Raw genomic sequence first — 20,000 nt, 5'->3', positions numbered from 1 at the left:
GGAGCAGTTCAGTGCCCCCATGGTGGGGAGGAGCAGTTCAGTGCCCCCCATGGTGGGGCGGAGCAGTTCAGTGCCCCCATGGTGGGGAGGAGCAGTTCAGTGCCCCCATGGTGGGGCGGAGCAGTTCAGTGCCCCCATGGTGGGGAGGAGCAGTTCAGTGCCCCCATGGTGGGGCGGAGCAGTTCAGTGCCCCCATGGTGGGGAGGAGCAGTTTAGTGCCCCCATGGTGGGGAGGAGCAGTTCAGTGCCCCCATGGTGGGGAGGAGCAGTTTAGTGCCCCCATGGTGGGGCGGAGCAGTTCGGTGCACGCTCTCATCTACTTGTTTCCCCTCCATCTCCACCCTCCCCCTTTTATTTTGATGCACAGCTGTGGCTTTATAGAGCCAGAGAAGAGCAGAAATAGATGGAAATCCTATAGGTGGGAAGGTGCACTGAACTGCACGGCCACACCTCGGTGCACCGAGCGCCTGTGCTTGGTTTGAGCGGTCATTCTGTGCTGACTGTTCCTTTAATGATCAGTGGGGTCTCTGCACAATGATTTCAGCGTATCTCCGCATCTGTAGGGTCCTTTCCATTTCCGTGAGGAATCTATCAACCAGTGATTCCAACCCCTTACGGGGGGCACAGAGCGGATCACTCTCTCCGCAGTCCTCTAGACACGCATGTTTTTGTATCCTGCTCCGTCCTAACCCCTCTGCGTCAGCGCTCTGGTACATGCCATTTGTACACGCTGCGCTGATTGAGTGGGAGCTGCAAACGCTCGAGGAGCGGAAACCTGCAACAGAAACACGTCTGAGCCATTCACTGCTCCCGCATACATCGGATTTCTACTGGGACACAATTTGGACACTATTCATGGGTCACCTCTGATATTCTTTGCTCGGTTTACTCCACCGCTGTGATGTTACCTGGACGTACGGATCAGGAGGACTGTAACGTTCACTTTATAAAAAGCATCTCCTAAAATATGTGTATTGGCCGGATCACTCCTATTACCACCACTTCCAGACCAGCGGTTTCCAAATACGTATTTGATTTTTACTTTTTTGCAGACCATGTTACAGTGGCAGTGTAAAAAAAAAAATAATATATATATATATATATATATATATATATATATATATATTAATATAATCTCTTTACAGCTAAATCACAGCTCAAAAATAGCGAGTCACAGGCGAGTCCTTGCTGCTATCCGCTCCATTTGGGCACTGTCCAACCCAAAGATTACAGAAACAGCTTCAGGAGAAAAAGATTCAAAAATTTCAGCAAAAAAGCCCAAAAACCTAAAAAGACTAGGTTTTTATTTTTTAATATAGAGGTTTACGCTTGTTTTGAACACCTCAAACAAATACTGTGTGAATTTGACTTATGACTTTTCTAGGGCCGTACTAATACATCTCTAATTTAAAGGGCTTCCACAACAAAAAAAACAACAAAAATAACTCCGCTTTACCTACCCTGCCCAGGTCTAGTGCTGTGTCAACAAAGAAAAAACACAGAACTGGGCTTTACTCTCCCTTCCCAGGTCTAATGCTTTGTCAACAAAAAAGAACCCTAAAGAACTGTGCTTTCTTTGTCGCTCCATTGGGAGACCCAGACAATTGGGTGTATAGCTATGCCTCCGGAGGCCACACAAAGTATTACACTAAAAGTGTAAAGCCCCTCCCCTTCTGCCTATACACCCCCCGTGCTCACGGGCTCCTCAGTTTTTATGCTTTGTGCGAAGGAGGCAGACATCCACGCATAAGCTCCACAACTTAGTCAGCAGCAGCTGCTGACTAGGTCGGATGGAAGAAAAGAGGGCCCATAACAGGGCCCCCAGCATGCTCCCTTCTCACCCCACTTTTGTCGGCGGTGTTGTTAAGGTTGAGGTACCCATTGCGGGTACACAGGCAGGAGCCACATGCTGTTTTCCTTCCCCATCCCTTAATGGGCTCTGGGTGAAGTGGGATCCGGATCGGTCTCCAGGCACGGGGACCGTGCTCCCTCCGCAGCCCCTGGGAATCTGCAGGATAGGAGCTGGGTATCGTCAGGGACAAGGCCCTGCTACTATGAGGTACTCTGTGTCCCCGTGGGGACCGTGCATGGAGCGCTGGTGCCATACACATTACAGCACTGCTGGGTGTGTTAGTGCGCCGGGGACTACCGCGCATGGAGCGCTTGTGCCATACACATTGCAGCACTGCTGGGTGTGTTAGTGCGCCGGGGACTACCGCGCGGCCGCGCTTATTGCCGGCCGCGCTTATAACTTTAGTCCCCGGCTTTTGCGGCCTAGTGTCGTATATTCCCGCCCACAGGCCTGGCAGTCAGGGGAAGGGCGGGACGCTGCACAGATCGTCAGCGCTGAGGGCTGGAGCATACATTAGTATCCTCCTCCCTCCTCACTCTGTACACTGGGGCACTAGATTCCCGCACTTTTCTTGGGCACGCCCACGGTCCCCTCCTCCCCACAGAACGCCGGCAGCCATTCCTGTCAGCGATTCAGACGCTGGAGAGGAGAGACAACACAGGGAGGCCCAGGCAGGGAATCTGGTGATCACACAACCGCTTTGAGCGGTCGGTAAGCAGCACCTGAGGTGCTGGCCCCACTGAGTGCCGAAGTGTACATATATATATATATGCTTATATGCTATACATTTACACTGTACGGTCGCACTGTTGATTTTTGGCTATATACCCTCCTGGTTGTTCTCAGAGGAGGCAACATGTCATCCGCAAAAAGCAAGGGTGCCAAAGCACAGGAGTACTTTGCAACATGTACCTCATGTACAGCTATACTACCGGCAGGTTCCACTGACCCTCATTGTGTGCAATGCTCGGCCCCTGTGGCACTTACTCAGCCGGAGCCTCTGCGACTGGTGGCCCAGGTGGAACCACCTGCTACCACTGTCCAGGTGACAGGGACGGAGTTTGCAGCCTTTGCTGACAAACTGTCTGAGAGTATGGATAAATGGTCTGCTAAAATACTGGAAGCATTGCAGTCCAGACCGGTGATTCAGGCCCCGGGCTCTATCCAATCCTTGACCCCTGGTCCCCCTCAATTGGAACAGCAAAGTGCCCCTGGGGTAACCCATAGGTCCCAGGGTGAGGTCTCTGACACGGACCGCAGTCCCAGGCCGCCCAAGCGGGGTCGCTGGGAAATTCCCTCCACTTCATCACACTGTTCAGGGTCCCAGCAGGGGGACTCTCTGGAGGATGAAGCGGAGGTATCAGATCAGGATTCTGATCCTGAAGCCGCTCTCAACCTAGATACACCTGAAGGTGACGCAGTAGTGAATGACCTTATAGCGACCATCAATCAGGTGTTGGATATTTCTCCCCCAGCTCCTCCAATTGAGGAGTCTGCTTCTCAGGAGAAATTCCGTTTCAGGTTTCCAAAGCGTACATTAAATATGTTTCTGGATCACTCTGACTTCAGAGAGGCAATCCAGAAAAACCGAGACTGTCCAGACAAGCGGTTTTCCAAGCGCCTTAAGGACACACGTTATCCCTTCCCCCCCGAGGTTGTCAAGGGCTGGACTCGGTGTCCTAAGGTGGATCCTCCAATCTCCAGACTGGCGGCTAGATCCATAGTTGCAGTGGAAGATGGGGCTTCACTCAAAGATGCCACTGACAGACAGATGGAACTATGGTTGAAATCCATCTATGAAGCTATCGGCGCGTCTTTTGCTCCAGCATTCGCAGCCGTATGGGCACTCCAAGCTATCTCAGCTTGTCAGGCGCAGATTAATGCAGTAACACGTACATCTGCCCCGCAAGTGGTGTCCTTAACCACTCAGGCGTCGGCGTTTGCGTCCTACGCCATTAATGCTATCCTGGACTCGGCGAGCCGCACGGCGGTGGCATCCGCCAATTCGGTGGTACTCCGCAGGGCCATGTGGCTATGTGAATGGAAGGCAGACTCTGCTTCCAAAAAGTTCTTAACCGGTTTGCCATTGTCTGGCGACCGCTTGTTTGGTGAGCGATTGGATGAAATCATTAAACAATCCAAGGGAAAGGATTCATCCTTACCCCAGTCCAAACCAAACAGACGTCAACCACGGAAGGTACAATCGAGGTTTCGGTCCTTTCGGACCGCGGGCAGGTCTCAATTTTCCTCGTCCAAAAGGCCTCGGAAAGATCAGAGGAACTCCGATGCATGGCGGTCTAAGTCACGTCCTAAAAAGACCGCCGGAGGAACCGCTCCCAAAGCGGCCTCCTCATGACTTTCGGCCTCCTCAAACCGCATCCTCGGTCGGTGGCAGGCTCTCCCGCTTTTGCGACGCCTGGCTGCCACAAGTAAAAGACCGATGGGTGAGAGACATTCTATCTCAAGGTTACAGGATAGAGTTCAGCTCTCGTCCTCCGACTCGTTTCTTCAGAACATCTCCGCCCCCCGACAGAGCCGAGGCTCTTCTGCAGGCGGTGGGCACCCTGAAGGCGGAAGGAGTGGTGATCCCTGTTCCTCTTCAGCAACGGGGTCACGGTTTTTACTCCAACTTGTTCGTGGTGCCAAAAAAGGACGGATCCTTCCGTCCCGTTCTGGACCTAACACTGCTCAACAAGCATGTGAAAACCAGGCGGTTCCGTCATCGCCTCAATGTCCCAAGGAGATTTCCTGGCATCAATAGACATCAAAGATGCTTATCTCCACGTACCGATTGCACCAGAGCATCAGCGCTTCCTGCGTTTCGCCATAGGGGACGAACACCTTCAGTTCGTGGCACTGCCTTTTGGCCTGGCGACAGCCCCACGGGTCTTCACCAAGGTCATGGCAACAGTGGTGGCAATCCTACACTCTCAGGGACACTCGGTGATCCCTTACTTAGACGATCTCCTTGACAAGGCACCCTCTCAAGGGGCATGCCAACACAGCCTGAACATTGCTCTGGAAACTCTCCAGAGTTTCGGGTGGATCATCAATTTTCCAAAGTCAAATCTGACACCGGCCCAATCACTGACATATCTTGGCATGGAGTTTCATACTCTCTCAGCGATAGTGAAGCTTCCGCTGAACAAACAGCGTTCACTACAGACAGGGGTGCAATCTCTCCTTCAAGGTCAGTCACACCCCTTGAGGCGCCTCATGCACTTCCTAGGGAAGATGGTGGCAGCAATGGAGGCAGTTCCTTTTGCGCAGTTTCATCTGCGCCCACTTCAATGGGACATTCTCCGCAAATGGGACAGGAAGTCGACGTCCCTCGACAGGAACGTCTCCCTTTCTCGGGCAGCCAAAGCTTCCCTTCAGGGTGGCTCCTCCCCACTTCTCTGTCGAAGGGGAAATCCTTCCTGCCCCCATCCTGGGCGGTGGTCACGACGGACGCGAGCCTGTCAGGGTGGGGAGCGGTCTTTCTCCACCAAAGGGCTCAGGGGACTTGGACTCAGACAGAGTCCTCCCTTCAGATCAATGTTCTGGAGATAAGGGCAGTGTATCTTGCCCTAAAGGCGTTCCAGCCGTGGCTGGAAGGCAAACAGATCCGAATTCAGTCGGACAACTCCACAGCGGTGGCATACATCAACCACCAAGGCGGGACACGCAGTCGGCAAGCCTTCCAGGAAGTTCGGCGGATTCTGCTGTGGGTGGAAGCCACAGCCTCCACCATATCCGCAGTTCACATCCCGGGCGTAGAAAACTGGGAAGCAGACTTTCTCAGTCGCCAGGGCATGGACGCAGGGGAATGGTCCCTTCACCCGGACGTGTTTCAGGAGATCTGGGGCATGCCGGACGTCGACCTAATGACGTCCCGGCACAACAACAAGGTCCCGACATTCATGGCACGGTCTCAAGATCACAGAGCTCTGGCGGCAGACGCCTTAGTTCAGGATTGGTCGCAGTTTCAACTCCCTTATGTGTTTCCTCCTCTGGCACTGTTGCCCAGAGTGTTACGCAAGATCAGGGCCGACTGCCGCCGCGCCATCCTCGTCGCTCCAGACTGGCCGAGGAGGTCGTGGTACCCGGATCTGTGGCATCTCACGGTCGGCCAACCGTGGGCACTACCAGACCGACCAGACTTGCTGTCTCAAGGGCCGTTTTTTCCATCTGAATTCTGCGGCCCTCAACCTGACTGTGTGGCCATTGAGTCCTGGATCCTAGCGTCTTCAGGATTATCTCAAGAGGTCATTGCCACTATGAGACAGGCTAGGAAACCAACGTCCGCCAAGATCTACCACAGGACGTGGAAAATATTCCTGTCGTGGTGCTCTGCTCAGGGTTTTTCTCCCTGGCCGTTTACCTTGCCCACTTTTCTGTCCTTCCTTCAATCCGGATTGGAAAAGGGTTTGTCGCTCGGCTCCCTTAAGGGACAAGTCTCTGCGCTCTCTGTCTTTTTTCAGAAGCGCCTAGCCAGACTTCCACAGGTACGCACGTTCCTGCAGGGGGTTTGTCACATCGTCCCTCCTTACAAGCGTCCGTTAGAACCCTGGGATCTGAACAGGGTGCTGATGGTTCTTCAGAAACCACCGTTCGAGCCAATGAGGGATATTTCTCTCTCACGCTTTTCGCAGAAGGTGGTTTTCCTAGTAGCAGTCACTTCACTTCGGAGAGTGTCTGAGCTAGCAGCGTTGTCGTGCAATGCCCCTTTCCTGGTGTTTCACCAGGACAAGGTGGTTCTGCGTCCGGTTCCGGAATTTCTCCCTAAGGTGGTATCCCCCTTTCATCTCAATCAGGATATCTCCTTACCCTCTTTTTGTCCTCATCCAGTTCACCAATGTGAAAAGGATTTGCACTTGTTAGATCTGGTGAGAGCACTCAGATTCTACATTTCTCGTACGGCGCCCCTGCGCCGCTCGGATGCACTCTTTGTCCTTGTCGCTGGCCAGCGTAAAGGGACACAAGCTTCCAAATCAACCCTGGCTCGGTGGATCAAGGAACCAGTTCTCGAGGCTTATCGTTCCTCGGGGCTTCCGGTTCCCTCAGGGCTGAAGGCCCATTCTACCAGAGCCGTGGGTGCGTCCTGGGCTTTGAGGCACCAGGCTACGGCTCAGCAGGTGTGTCAGGCGGCTACCTGGTCGAGCCTGCACACTTTCACGAAACACTATCAGGTGCATACCTACGCTTCGGCAGATGCCAGCCTAGGTAGGCGAGTCCTTCAGGCGGCGGTTGCCCACCTGTAGGATGGAGCCGTTTACGGCTCTATTATGAGGTATTATTTACCCACCCAGGGACTGCTTTTGGACGTCCCAATTGTCTGGGTCTCCCAATGGAGCGACAAAGAAGAAGGGAATTTTGTTTACTTACCGTAAATTCCTTTTCTTCTAGCTCCAATTGGGAGACCCAGCACCCGCCCCTGTTTTTTGTGTACACATGTTGTTCATGTTGAATGGTTTCAGTTCTCCGATATTCCTTCGGATTGAATTTACTTTAAACCAATTTATAATTTTTTCCTCCTTCTGGCTTTTGCACCAAAACTGAGGAGCCCGTGAGCACGGGGGGTGTATAGGCAGGAGGGGAGGGGCTTTACACTTTTAGTGTAATACTTTGTGTGGCCTCCGGAGGCAGAAGCTATACACCCAATTGTCTGGGTCTCCCAATTGGAGCTAGAAGAAAAGGAATTTACGGTAAGTAAACAAAATTCCCTTCTTTCTCATCTTTCCCAGGTCTAGTGCTGTGTCAATACTACTGCTCCCAGTATCTGTTATTGTCTGGAGTGCCAATGTCATTTTGACAGCACTGCGGCCAATCACTGGGCTCAGCAGCTCTGCCTTTTATAGAGGCCGCTATCTACTGAGCTTAGTGATTAGTAGCAGCGTGCTGTTGGCATGTTTTGGAGCTGCAGACAACACAAGCAGCAGCAGAGGCTCAGTGTTGGACCCAGGGAGGGTGAGTAACACCAGATATATGTGTGTGTGTGTGTGTGTGTGTGTGTGTGTATGTGTGTATATATATATAGATGGATATACATCAGTATGGATAACGCACAGCTTGTGCAATAATATTATGTATATATATATATATATATATATATATATATATAATATATATATATAATTGCACAAGCTGTGCGTTATCCATACTGATGTATATCTATCTATATCTCTAGCTATCTATATGAGATAGATATATATAATTAGATAGATATACAGATATATAAATTAGTGAGGAATAAACTGTGCATTACTCACCCTCCCTGGGTCCAGCACTTTTTATTTTTTCCCCTTAACGAATACTATATGAATTTAGTATAGCTCCAAGAAAAAGGATTACAGCAGCATATGGCGGCACACTGAGGGCCACCGGCTTCGCACTGCTGTGTGTATGAGGCCTTGGACCAGTGCTGTTGCGGCTATAACGAGCCCCCGGTTTGCTGCAGTGTCGGGGCCTTTGTCGGGGGAGTGCGGCGCTGTAGGTGGAGGTGGCGGCTGTCTGCGGCGCTCGTACACGTTGGTGCGTAGGTGAGTGTGTGAGAGCTTTCGTCTCTCGTCAGTGCTAATAATTACAGCGCTAAGCATTTTTCCTGGAGCCTCTAACAGCCTGTAATGATGCCGCTGTGGAAGGGTGGCAGCAGTCGTTAGCTCCCTTCATTAAGAGCAGCAGATTAACGAGCAGAGGGCTCAGCTACTTCAATAAGAGGGAAAAAAAATAAAATCGAGAGGAAATAAAAGATGCCGGCCTGGGAGTCTCTCGCGGGGCTTCCTGTTATCTCATTATCGTCTGGTTATTAACGAGGGGTAGAAGCGATCTGACAGGAGAGGGGGGCCGCCGCCGATGAATCCCCCATTGTGCTCTGCACATTACATAATCCTATTCTTCATGCTGACTTTCCACAGTCCAGAACCGGATGGATCAACAGTTGCACCTTTCTATAAATGGCAGATTTTTTCGGTAGCGGACTATTTAGGGGGACCTATTCAAAATCATCGTGCCCACTTTCTTTTAACCACTTGCTTCGCTATCTGTCCTCATCTATTTAACAAACTTATGGAAGGTTTTGGGGATTGTAGAAATCCTTAAAAATGCTTGTAAAGTCTCATTCTGGGAACAGAACTCCGACCACCGCGATGGCCAGTTGGCTGCCCGACTGCTGCACCACCACCTCGAGTCTGCGACACTATCAGTGATAGGCTGCCCGACTGCTGCACCATAACCTCGAGTCTGTGACACTATGGGTGATAGGCTGCCCGACTGCTGCACCACCACCTCGAGTCTGTGACACTACAGGTGGTAGGCCCGCCAAACTGCTGCACCACCGCCTCGAGTCTGCGGCACAATGGGTGATAGGCTGCTCGAGTCTGACACTGGGTGATAGGCCACCCGACTGCTGCACCACAACCTCGAGTCTGTGACACACTGGGTGATAGGCCGCCTGACTGCTGCACCACCATCTCGAGTCTGTGACACTATGGGTGATAGGCTGCCCAACTGCTGCACCACCGCCTCCAGTCTGCGGCACAATGGGTGATAGGCTGCGAGACTGCTGCACCACCGCCTCGAGTCTGCGGTACAATGGGTGATAGGTCGCCAACTGCTGCACACCGCCTCGAGTCTGTGGCACAAGGGGTGATAGGTCGCCCAACTGCTGCACCACGCCCTCGAGTCTGCGGCACAATGGGTGATAGGCTGCTCGACTGCTGCACCACCGCCTCGAGTCTGTGACACTATGGGTGATAGGCTGCCCGACTGCTGCACCACCTGCCCCGAGTCTGGGACACTGTGGGTGATAGGCTGCTCGACTGCTGCACCACCCCTCGAGTCTGGGACACTGTGGGTGATAGGCTGCTCGACTGCTACACCACCGCTTGTTTCTCCTTGTAGCATCCAGACTGTTGAGTAATGACACACTCTGCTCATTTTGGTTGATCCGTACATCTACATTGACTTACAGGTAGCTACCTCCTATCTGTGGCTCTAGAGAGCAGATTTCCTCCATTTAGAGGAGAGGTAATTTGCGTCCCTTTTCCCCAAAGAGCATTGCATGGGCTAGAAGTGCCTCTGCTGTGCAATATTTGTTTCTCCTCCTGCTAAGACCCCCTAAACAGCCTGCTCTGGTCAAAACCCCTGAAACCAAGGGGGTCTCCACTCCATATCCATAGTATAGGTCACCAATATCGGATCGATGGGTGTACGAGAACTCCGGCGCTATCACCGATCGATCAGCTGCGAGGAACTCCAGCAATTACACTTCTCGTCAATGACCGGCCTGCGTTGAATGAAGCAATGTTTACGTTCAGCAACGGTCACTGATCAGAGCTGATCCGTGGGGAGACAGGTGCTGGACCCCCACTGATCTGGTATGATTATTCATGGGTCAGGACACATTGATCAGAGTGACACTAGAGAGCCAGCTTTCTCCCTATATATCTCCCCATTCCGAAGTTTGACACACCCCCACAAAAAAGTAAAAAATGTCAGTGTGGAAATCTGAACACCCCGTTGTAGCCTAAACTGTGGCCGAGCCGTAGCCAACCCTTGTGACACCATATTGTCCCATACAAAGAAGGCTCCTAAAAGAGAAGAATGGTATATAATGCAGTAGGGCCGCCACAGATGAGTGTTTGTTCCTGTGCATTTGATGGCTTTTCTGCTTGTCAACGGAGAGCGAAAAGGATAAAGGGATTTAATAACCATGATTAAAAAATTATATTGAACTCTTTAAATGTCACGTCAACTCTGATCAGTTTTACGCACTGTTCAAACCAAGCACATGTACTCAGTGCACCCTTGGTGTGCCCGAGCAGCTCAGTGCTCCTGCCCAGCTACAAGTTTTCGATCTATCTCCACCCTTCTCTTCTTGATTGACAGCTCTGACTTTACTGGAGCCAGAGAAGGACAGTGATAGACGGAAAATAAGGTGGATGGGAAGATGCGCGGAGCAGGTTGGCCGCACCGAGGGGGCGCGTAGCAGGTTGGCAGCACCCAGGGGGCGCCGTAGCAGGTTGGCCGCACCCAGGGGGGGCGCGTAGCAGGTTGGCCGCACCCAGGGGGGCGCGGAGCAAGTTTGCCGCACCCAGGGGGGCGTGTAGCAGGTCGGCCGCACCCAGGGGGGCGTGTGTAGCAGGGTCGGCCGCACCCAGGGGGGCGTTGTAGCAGGTCGGCCGCACCCAGGGGGGCGTGTAGCAGGTCGGCCGCACCCAGGGGGCGTGTAGCAGTCGGCCGCACCCAGGGGGCGTGTAGCAGGTCGGGCCGCACCCAGGGGGGCATGTAGCAGGTCGGCCGTACCCGTGGGGGCGTGTAGCAGGTCGGCCCGCACCCAGGGGGGCGTGTAGCAGGTCGGCCGCACCCAGGGGGGCGCGTAGCAGGTCGGCCGCACCAGGGGGGCGCGTAGCAGGTCGGCCGCACCCAGGGGGGCGCGTAGCAGGTCGGCCGCACCCAGGGGGGCGCGTAGCAGGTCGGCCGCACCCAGGGGGGCGCGTAGCAGGTCGGCCGCGACCCAGGGGGGCGCGTAGCAGGTCGGCCGCACCCAGGGGGGCGCGTAGCAGGTCGGCGCACCCAGGGGGGCGCGTAGCAGGTCGGCCGCACCCAAGGGCACGTAGCAGGTCGCCCTCCCCGAAGGTGCACAGAGTGCCTGTGCTTGCTCTGAACAGTCATTTTGCGCTAACAGATTACTATAGTAATGCCTTCCCAGATGCCCTCCGGTCTTATTGGTATCGAGTAGGTAAATGGCACAATGATGCAGTGGCATGGGCACCACTAATAATGTATCTGCCCTCCTAATAGTGTGTTTTCCTTTCTAGATGGAGGATTTGAATCTCCCAGAGATCAAGAAGAGAAGAGTAGAGAAGAAGGCGGAAGATAAGAGAGAATTCAAAGACCTGTTCGAGTCTGACAGCGATTCCGATGGCGGCGGAGGGGGACTCACTCTGAAAGGTAATCATAGATGGAAGCACCGGACTATCGGCCCCGGGGGTGAGGACTGTCCTAGCTCTGGGGTTGTCCATGGCTGCCGTGCCCCTTTGTAACCACTTCGATTGAAGCCTGTAAGAAATAGTGTTTGCCCAATAGAAAACACTTGTATGTTGGCAGGGGCAGTCAGATGCAAAAAAAAAAAAACAAAACCATTTTGCCAATTTTCTACAAGCTGCTGGTAATTGCTGCTGCAGAGCGTCCTCGCTATCTGGGGCTGATGAGTCTTTAATTAGCCCTAAAGGAAAGCAGTTTGGGCGGCGTATTCTTTAAGGCCTATTATTGTGCGCGTCCTCGGCTTTTGGACCCTAATTTGAAAAGCAATTACGATACCAATGAGCCTGATGCAGATGTGAAACCGGGCCTAATGGCTGTCGCCGGGCCTCGTGCAAGAAGATTTACTTGGCCAGAAGGCGGTTTATCTGCATTGATTTGGTTTACACGCAGATGTAACGTGATTTCTGCAGGAATTTTTGCATATTCATCCAAAAGAACATTTGTGAGGTCAGACGCTGAGGTTGGGGAGAGGCCGGGCTCACAATCTCCAACCCAGGTCATCCCAAAGGTATTGGATGGGTCTGCCCCTGTCCCCCACCCCGTATACGTTTTCAGTTTGGTCCCAACATGATATTGGGTATTTAAAGATTGAAAGTCCTCTCCCTCTCTGACTAGTACTTAACATTGATCAATACCAGCACTATAATGAATAACTGGCATATATATATATACAGTTAGGTCCAGAAATATTTGGACAGTGACACAAGTTTTGTTATTTTAGCTGTTTACAAAAACATGTTCAGAAAAACAATTATATATATAATATGGGCTGAAAGTGCACACTCCCAGCTGCAATATGAGAGTTTTCACATCCAAATCAGAGAAAGGGTTTAGGAATCATAGCTCTGTAATGCATAGCCTCCTCTTTTTCAAGGGACCAAAAGTAATTGGACAAGGGACTCTAAGGGCTACAATTAACTCTGAAGGCGTCTCCCTCATTAACCTGTAATCAATAAAGTAGTTAAAAGGTCTGGGGTTGATTACAGGTGTGTGGTTTTGCATTTGGAAGCTGTTGCTGTGACCAGACAACATGCGGTCTAAGGAACTCTCAATTGAGTTGAAGCAGAACATCCTGAGGCTGAAAAAAAAGAAAAAATCCATCAGAGAGATAGCAGACATGCTTGGAGTAGAAAAATCAACAGTCGGGTACATTCTGAGAAAAAAGGAATTGACTGGTGAGCTTGGGAACTCAAAAAGGCCTGGGCGTCCACGGATGACAACAGTGGTGGATGATCGCCGCATACTTTCTTTGGTGAAGAAGAACCCGTTCACAACATCAACTGAAGTCCAGAACACTCTCAGTGAAGTAGGTGTATCTGTCTCTAAGTCAACAGTAAAGAGAAGACTTCATGAAAGTAAATACAAAGGGTTCACATCTAGATGCAAACCATTCATCAATTCCAAAAATAGACAGGCCAGAGTTAAATTTGCTGAAAAACACCTCATGAAGCCAGCTCAGTTCTGGAAAAGTATTCTATGGACAGATGAGACAAAGATCAACCTGTACCAGAATGATGGGAAGAAAAAAGTTTGGAGAAGAAAGGGAACGGCACATGATCCAAGGCACACCACATCCTCTGTAAAACATGGTGGAGGCAACGTGATGGCATGGGCATGCATGGCTTTCAATGGCACTGGGTCACTTGTGTTTATTGATGAGATAACAGCAGACAAGAGTAGCCGATGAATTCTGAAGTTGTACCGGGGATATACTTTCAGCCCAGATTCAGCCAAATGCCACAAAGTTGATCGACGACGCTTCATAGTACAGATGGACAATGACCCAAAGCATACAGCCAAAGCTACCCAGGAGTTCATGAGTGCAAAAAAGTGGAACATTCTGCAATGGCCAAGTCCAATCACCAGATCTTAACCCAATTGAGCATGCATTTCACTTGGTCAAATCCAGACTTAAGACGGAAAGACCCACAAACAAGCAAGACCTGAAGGCTGCGGCTGTAAAGGCCTGGCAAAGCATTCAGAAGGAGGAAACCCAGCGTTTGGTGATGTCCATGGGTTCCAGACTTAAGGCAGTGATTGCCTCCAAAGGATTCGCAACAAAATATTGAAAATAAAATATTTTGTTTGGGTTTGGTTTATTGTCCAATTACTTTTGACCTCCTAAAATGTGAGTGTTTGTAAAGAAATGTGCACAATTCCTACAATTTCTATCAGATATTTTTGTTCAAACCTTCAAATTAAACGTACAATCTGCACTTGAATTCTGTTGTAGAGGTTTCATTTCAAATCCAATGTGGTGGCATGCAGAGCCCAACTCGCGAAAATTGTGTCACTGTCCAAATATTTCTGGACCTAACTGTATATATATATATAGTATATATATATATATATATTATATATATATATATATATATATATATATATATATAATATAATTAAAAAAAAAAGAGATATATATAGATATATAGATATAGATATATATATATATATATATATATATATATATATATATATATATAGAGATATATATATATATATATATATATATATATATAGATATATATATAGATTATATATATATATATGTATATGTATGTGTACGTATGTATGTTTGTAGCTGCATACTTTTTTTTCATGCCAGGTTAGTTTCTTGCATATATTGCCCCCCCCCCCCTTGTTATTTGCAGAAGTGTCATAGTGTTGCTATCTGATCACTAGTCCAGTACCGGCTCTCATGTGTAGATTGGAGATTTGGTCTTTAACCGTGATTAGTGAAGAGTGAACACTGCCATGCTCGGGTGCTCAGTACTCGTAACTAGTGATGAGTGGGCACTACCATGCTCGGGTGCTCAGTACTCGTAACTAGTGATGAGCGGGGCACTACCATGCTCGGGTGCTCAGTACTCGTAACTAGTGATGAGCGGGCACTACCATGCTCGGTGCTCGGTACTCGTAACTAGTGATGAGCGGACACTACCATGCTAGAGGTGCTCGGTACTTGTAACTAGTGATGAGCGGGCACTACCATGCTCGGGTGCTCGGTACTTGTAACTAGTGATCGAGTGGGCACTACCATGCTCGGGTGCTCAGTACTCGTAACTAGTGATGAGCGGGCACTACCATGCTCGGGTGCTTGGTACTCGTAACTAGTGATGAGCGGGCACTACCATGCTCGGGTGCTTGGTACTCGTAACTAGTGATGAGCGGGCACTACCATGCTCGGGTGCTCAGTACTCAAGACAAGCAGTTGGATGCTCAGATTGAGCGCGACTCAAGTATCGAATATAATGGAAGTCAAGAGGGGACTAGAGCATTTTTCCTAAAGATTTTCTGGAAAAATGCTCGAGCCCCCTATTGACGTCCTTTATACTTGGGTACTTGAGTCACCCTCATCCAATCATCTGACTGCTCGTTACGAGTGCCGAGCATGTGCTTGCTCATCAGTACCGAGCACCCGAGCATGGTAGTGCCCGCTCATTACTAGTTATGATTTCTGAGCACCCGAGCATGGTAGTGCCCGCTCATTACTAGTTATGATTTCTGAGCACTCGAGCATGGTAGTGCCCGCTCATTACTAGTTATGATTTCTGAGCACCCGAGCATGGTAGTGCCCGCTCATTACTAGTTATGATTTCTGAGCACCCGAGCATGGTAGTGCCCGCTCATTACTAGTTATGATTTCTGAGCACTCGAGCATGGTAGTGCCCGCTCATCACTAGTTAGGAGCACCTGAGCATGGTAGTGCCCGCTCATCACTAGTTATGATTTCTGAGCACCCGAGCATAGTAGTGCCCGCTCATCGCTCACCATGATACCATACATAGATGTGTGTAATCAGCCCGGTGCCTGTATACGGATGGGCTAGGGATCGGGATCTCCTGTTCCGAACTCAACAGCCACATAGCCATGTTTGCCATCCGGATGTGTGAGACGGCTGTTGCTGTGAGCTAGCGCATGATATCACTGGTGACTGGTCTCCGTCTCCTTCCAGCTTGCTCAATCGTATGTATTTTTTGCATTTCCCCTATGCACCTGAAGATGTGCTTTCCATTAGAGATCAGTGTACAGTTGATGAGTCCATTAGTTATAGATCTTCTCGTGCCACTTATGGTTTATATGGTCTGTCTGAACTGTGTGCAATATATCCAGTGTACCCTACGTAACACCGCTTTATACGGCTCCTCTCTGCCTCCTGCTTGCAAGACCTGACAAGGAGAAACCTATCACAAGCGGGAAGCATCACTTCAGATGCAAGGAGACCTTGTCCGAGGACAACAGATCCATCACTTGCTGCCATTAGATTGGACCCGGCAGTACAAGATACTTAGCTCTCCTAAGCCCGAGGAATCATGGTTTGCACACAGCAATATTAGGGGAGCCATATCGGAGGGGAAGAGGGAAATCTCAGCCTAACCTCGCAATGACCACCACCTTCATCAATATGTTCTTGGTCCGGACTTGAAGGCTTGCTCCCTGCTGCTGCTTCTTCTTTTACACAATGGCTTCTCTATACCCTCCCTTACATTTCTGTATCTTGCCTTTTGGGTTTTCTCTTCTCGGGATCTTTTTTCTCCACTGTTGGTCGTTTTCACTCTTCTTCCCCCCCTCTCGACGTCTGGGGTTTGCACGTCTCGGCTCGTATATGTTCAGAAAGCTCAGTGCTGTAGACTCCTCTGAGGGGGGTCTTTTTTTACTCATCTGGTGGGACACGGTCTAGAGCTGTGACCTCTGTGATGACATCACCGTAGCCCCCCAGTATCCCGCCTCCCGCCCACACTGCAGCCGACATGGCTTGCCAAAAATCTGTTGTTAATTCTGTCCGTAGGTCCCACGCAGGCCTCTCTGACCGCAGGTGGACCTTCCTTTTGTAGCTCATGACCCCTTAGGGGATGAGAGATAATTTGGAACATCTGTCTCAGAAGGCCCAGACTGCAACATGCTGCAAAGATTAGACGTCAGATGTCCGTGCACGATATGGGAGCACTACGCTGCGGAATAACCAGGGGAACGGCCGGCCCGGGCAGAGGTTCTTGCCTTTGTGAGAACCCTGTCCAGATGACTCATAGACCTGAATTGCCGATTCCTTGACCATGAATTGTTGGGACTTCTTTCACAATGCAGGTGGCCTTTTACAAATCTGGATAACACATTGCACCAGTCTCTGATTTTTTCTGGCGCCCTTAATAAAAAGCTGATCAGTAAAGTGAAAAGGGCACCTGCAAAAAAACACTCGGGTGTGGTGTGTTGGCCAGCACGTTGCAGTAAGGGTCTGATGTCTGCAGGTGCCTCTTACTCCGCTGGTCACCACATTGCCCCAGGGGTTGATTTTAAAAAAAAAATAAATTCTGAAGATTAATTCCCATATTTTTTATTTTGTAAGACGAACCCCAAATCTAGAGAAAAAAAAGGGGGGTTGTCCATTTTTTAATCCGGTGGTGTCTTACTGGGGGAAGGGGAGGGCGGCAGTGGTGATGGAGCGGCGTCACAGGAGGCAGGGGCGGTGCTGAAGGTAGGACGATGCTGCAAGCGATGCGACCGTTGTCCCAGATGCTCTGTCGGTGATGTGGGCTTCAAAGAAATGGCGCCCGTAGATGGCAAGAGTGCAGCTCACTGACCAGCTCAGATCTCATCTCTGCACATGTCCCCTCTGGGCACCATTTTCCTGAAGTCCACTGCGGGGAGATCAATGGGTCGGAGACGGCGGGTGCGCAGATGAGATATTGAGCCAAGAGCTCCATCTGCACACATGCCAACTCTGGCGCCATTTTTTTTTTTTTTTGTCATTTAGCCCACACCACCGACAGTGCATGTGGAACACCCGCCGCACCGCCTGCAATATCGCCCTATTCCACACAGCCCACACAGCCTTCCCCGCAGCCTGCACAGCCCACCCTGCAGCCTGCACAGCCCCCCCCTGCAGCCTGCACAGCCCCCCCTCCCGCACAGCCCCCCCCCCCGCCCGCAGCCTGCACAGCCCCCCCCGCCTGCAGCCTGCACAGCCCCCCCCGCCTGCAGCCTGCACAGCCCCCCCCCGCAGCCCGCACAGCCCCCCCCCGCAGCCTGCACAGCCCCCCACCCCTGCCCGCAGCCTGCACAGCCCCCCCCTCCCCCCCGCAGCCCACACATCCCCCCCCCCCCCCGTATCCCGCGCATCCCCCTCCCCCCCCGTAGCCTGCACAGCCCCCCCTCCCACAGCCCTGCCCCTGCAGCCCGCACAGCCCCCCACCCCCCAGCTTAGTGCCTATTCTCCACCTCCCGGTATACTACATTAGGATTATAAGATGCACCCCTCATTTTCCTACCAAATTTTTGGGAGGAAAAGTGCGTCTTATAATCCGAAAAATACAGTAGTTTTGCATTTCTTATAACCTTTTACGCAATTTCTTTTGGCCTTGTGCTGGTCCTCTATACGCTGTGGATAGTATATAAATCGGGATATGTATAGATACATATATATAAGCCGTCTCCTCTGAAGCCGGCGGTGACAGATCTGTGCCGGAGCACGCGGTGCAGCCAGGGCTTATTAATGGCTTTCCAGCGCGGCCGGATGTTCTCCTCGTCAGGTATAATTAGCAGAGAGGAGTGGGCAGCTGGAGTATCCGTGAGAGCCTCTCTAATGAGCACCGCGCCAGCGCTTACTGACGGCGCGCTAATGGACGCTGGAGACCCGGCTCGTTACTCTGCCCACAATCACCCCGTGCGGGGCTCTGCAGGCTTCTCGCCGACGCGCTCGTTGATTGAATCCCTCCGTTCTTCTCGCACATCACCTGCTTTGAGATTGCAGTTTTTTCTGCTATTTTTTGTGTAATCCGTCACTCCTCCTTCATCCCTGATGATCTCCTTGTCTGTGCTTTTCATTTCATGCCTCTCGTCGGGCCTCTCCAGCATTTCACGGTGTTGCGCGCTCTCATTCGGGAACATTCTCGTTTCCTGTCATCCAGACTTGGCACCCGCACCCCGCCGGATTTATGTTTTTGTCAGGACGCTGCACGCATAACACATCCGCGTTGTGGGGAGCGCTCGGTTCCCCGGCCTCGTAACGCTCTGCATACCGGGACCGCAGCAGGGACATTACCCAGGACTGAGGCCTTTCTGCATTCTTTTTGGAGCCTTGTTCTGTAGAGAGCACTAGTCTTATTTGGTCCTATAAAAATTATCATCTTTACCCTTTTATCTGATGTGCATATGTTACACATATCATACGCTCCTGTCTCCCTTTTTGCTGCCGAACTACAAAAATGTGCCTTTTTGGAATTTGGAAGATAAAGCGGATGTGACAGCCTCCTTAAGCCCCAATTTTCCCGCAGTGCATCCGTCCCCTCTCCCTTTTTGTTGCAGGGTCTTAGGGTGGCTTTACATGCTGCGATATCCGGCCCGATATCGCTAGCATGAGACCCGCCCCCATCGTTTGTGCGCGACGGGCATATCGCTGCCCGTCGCGCACAAAATCGCGCACCCCCGTCACACGTACTTACCTGCCCTTTGACATCGCTGTGACCGGCGAACCGCCTCCTTTCTAGGTTCAGCGTCACAGCGACGTCACAAATCGACCGGCCAATGAAAGCGGAGGGGCGGAGATAAGCGGGACATAACATCCCGCCCACCTCCTTCCTTCCGCTTTGTGGCCGGAGGCAGGTAAGGAGATGATCCTCGTTCCTGCGGCGTCACACGTAGCTGCCGCAGGGACGAGGATCAACTTCACCCCAGCGACAGCAGCGATAACTGGCAGCGGACCCCCATGTCAGCGAGGAGCGATTTTGGACGTTTTTGCAACGATCCAAAATCGCTCCTAGAAGTCACACGCTACGACATCGCTACTGCGGCCGGATGTGCGTCACAAAATCCGTGACCCCAACGAGATCGCTGTAGCGAAATCGTAGCGTGTAAAGCCCGCTTTACACTCCTAATGATTGACAGTTTGGACTAGCGAGGGGGGCTGAACCGATAGCCTGATCTGTGCACGCTCCAAAACTGCAGTGTGCCTCTTAGAGGAGCACTGAAGCTGGCCGGACCCAGCCTCATTCAGAGCAGCACGTACAAGTTCATGCTCAAAAAGCTTGTAAGTGCTGCGGGGTGGCAGAGAGGACGGCCTGATCTGTGCACTCTCCAATGCTACAATTTACCTCTTGGAGAAGCTCTGAAGCTGGCCAACCCCAGCCAG

The 20,000-nt window shown here is 51.3% G+C and overlaps 1 protein-coding gene across 1 annotated transcript in view; it reads left to right on the top strand.

Moving 5' to 3' along the window:
* NOC2L (NOC2 like nucleolar associated transcriptional repressor) overlaps positions 1-20,000 on the top strand; it is a 144,143-nt gene that overhangs the window by 115,597 nt on the left and 8,546 nt on the right. Inside the window, exon 17 of the mRNA XM_075328046.1 lies at positions 11,653-11,785. Coding sequence (XP_075184161.1) covers positions 11,653-11,785 — 133 coding nt within the window. The remainder of the gene's footprint in view (positions 1-11,652; positions 11,786-20,000) is intronic.

Source organism: Anomaloglossus baeobatrachus, chromosome 11 (genome assembly GCF_048569485.1).
Source record: "Anomaloglossus baeobatrachus isolate aAnoBae1 chromosome 11, aAnoBae1.hap1, whole genome shotgun sequence".
Taxonomy (NCBI): Eukaryota; Metazoa; Chordata; class Amphibia; order Anura; family Aromobatidae; genus Anomaloglossus; species Anomaloglossus baeobatrachus.
The sequence above is the reverse complement of the archived record's forward strand: the minus strand, read 5'-3'. Positions and strand labels throughout refer to the sequence as shown.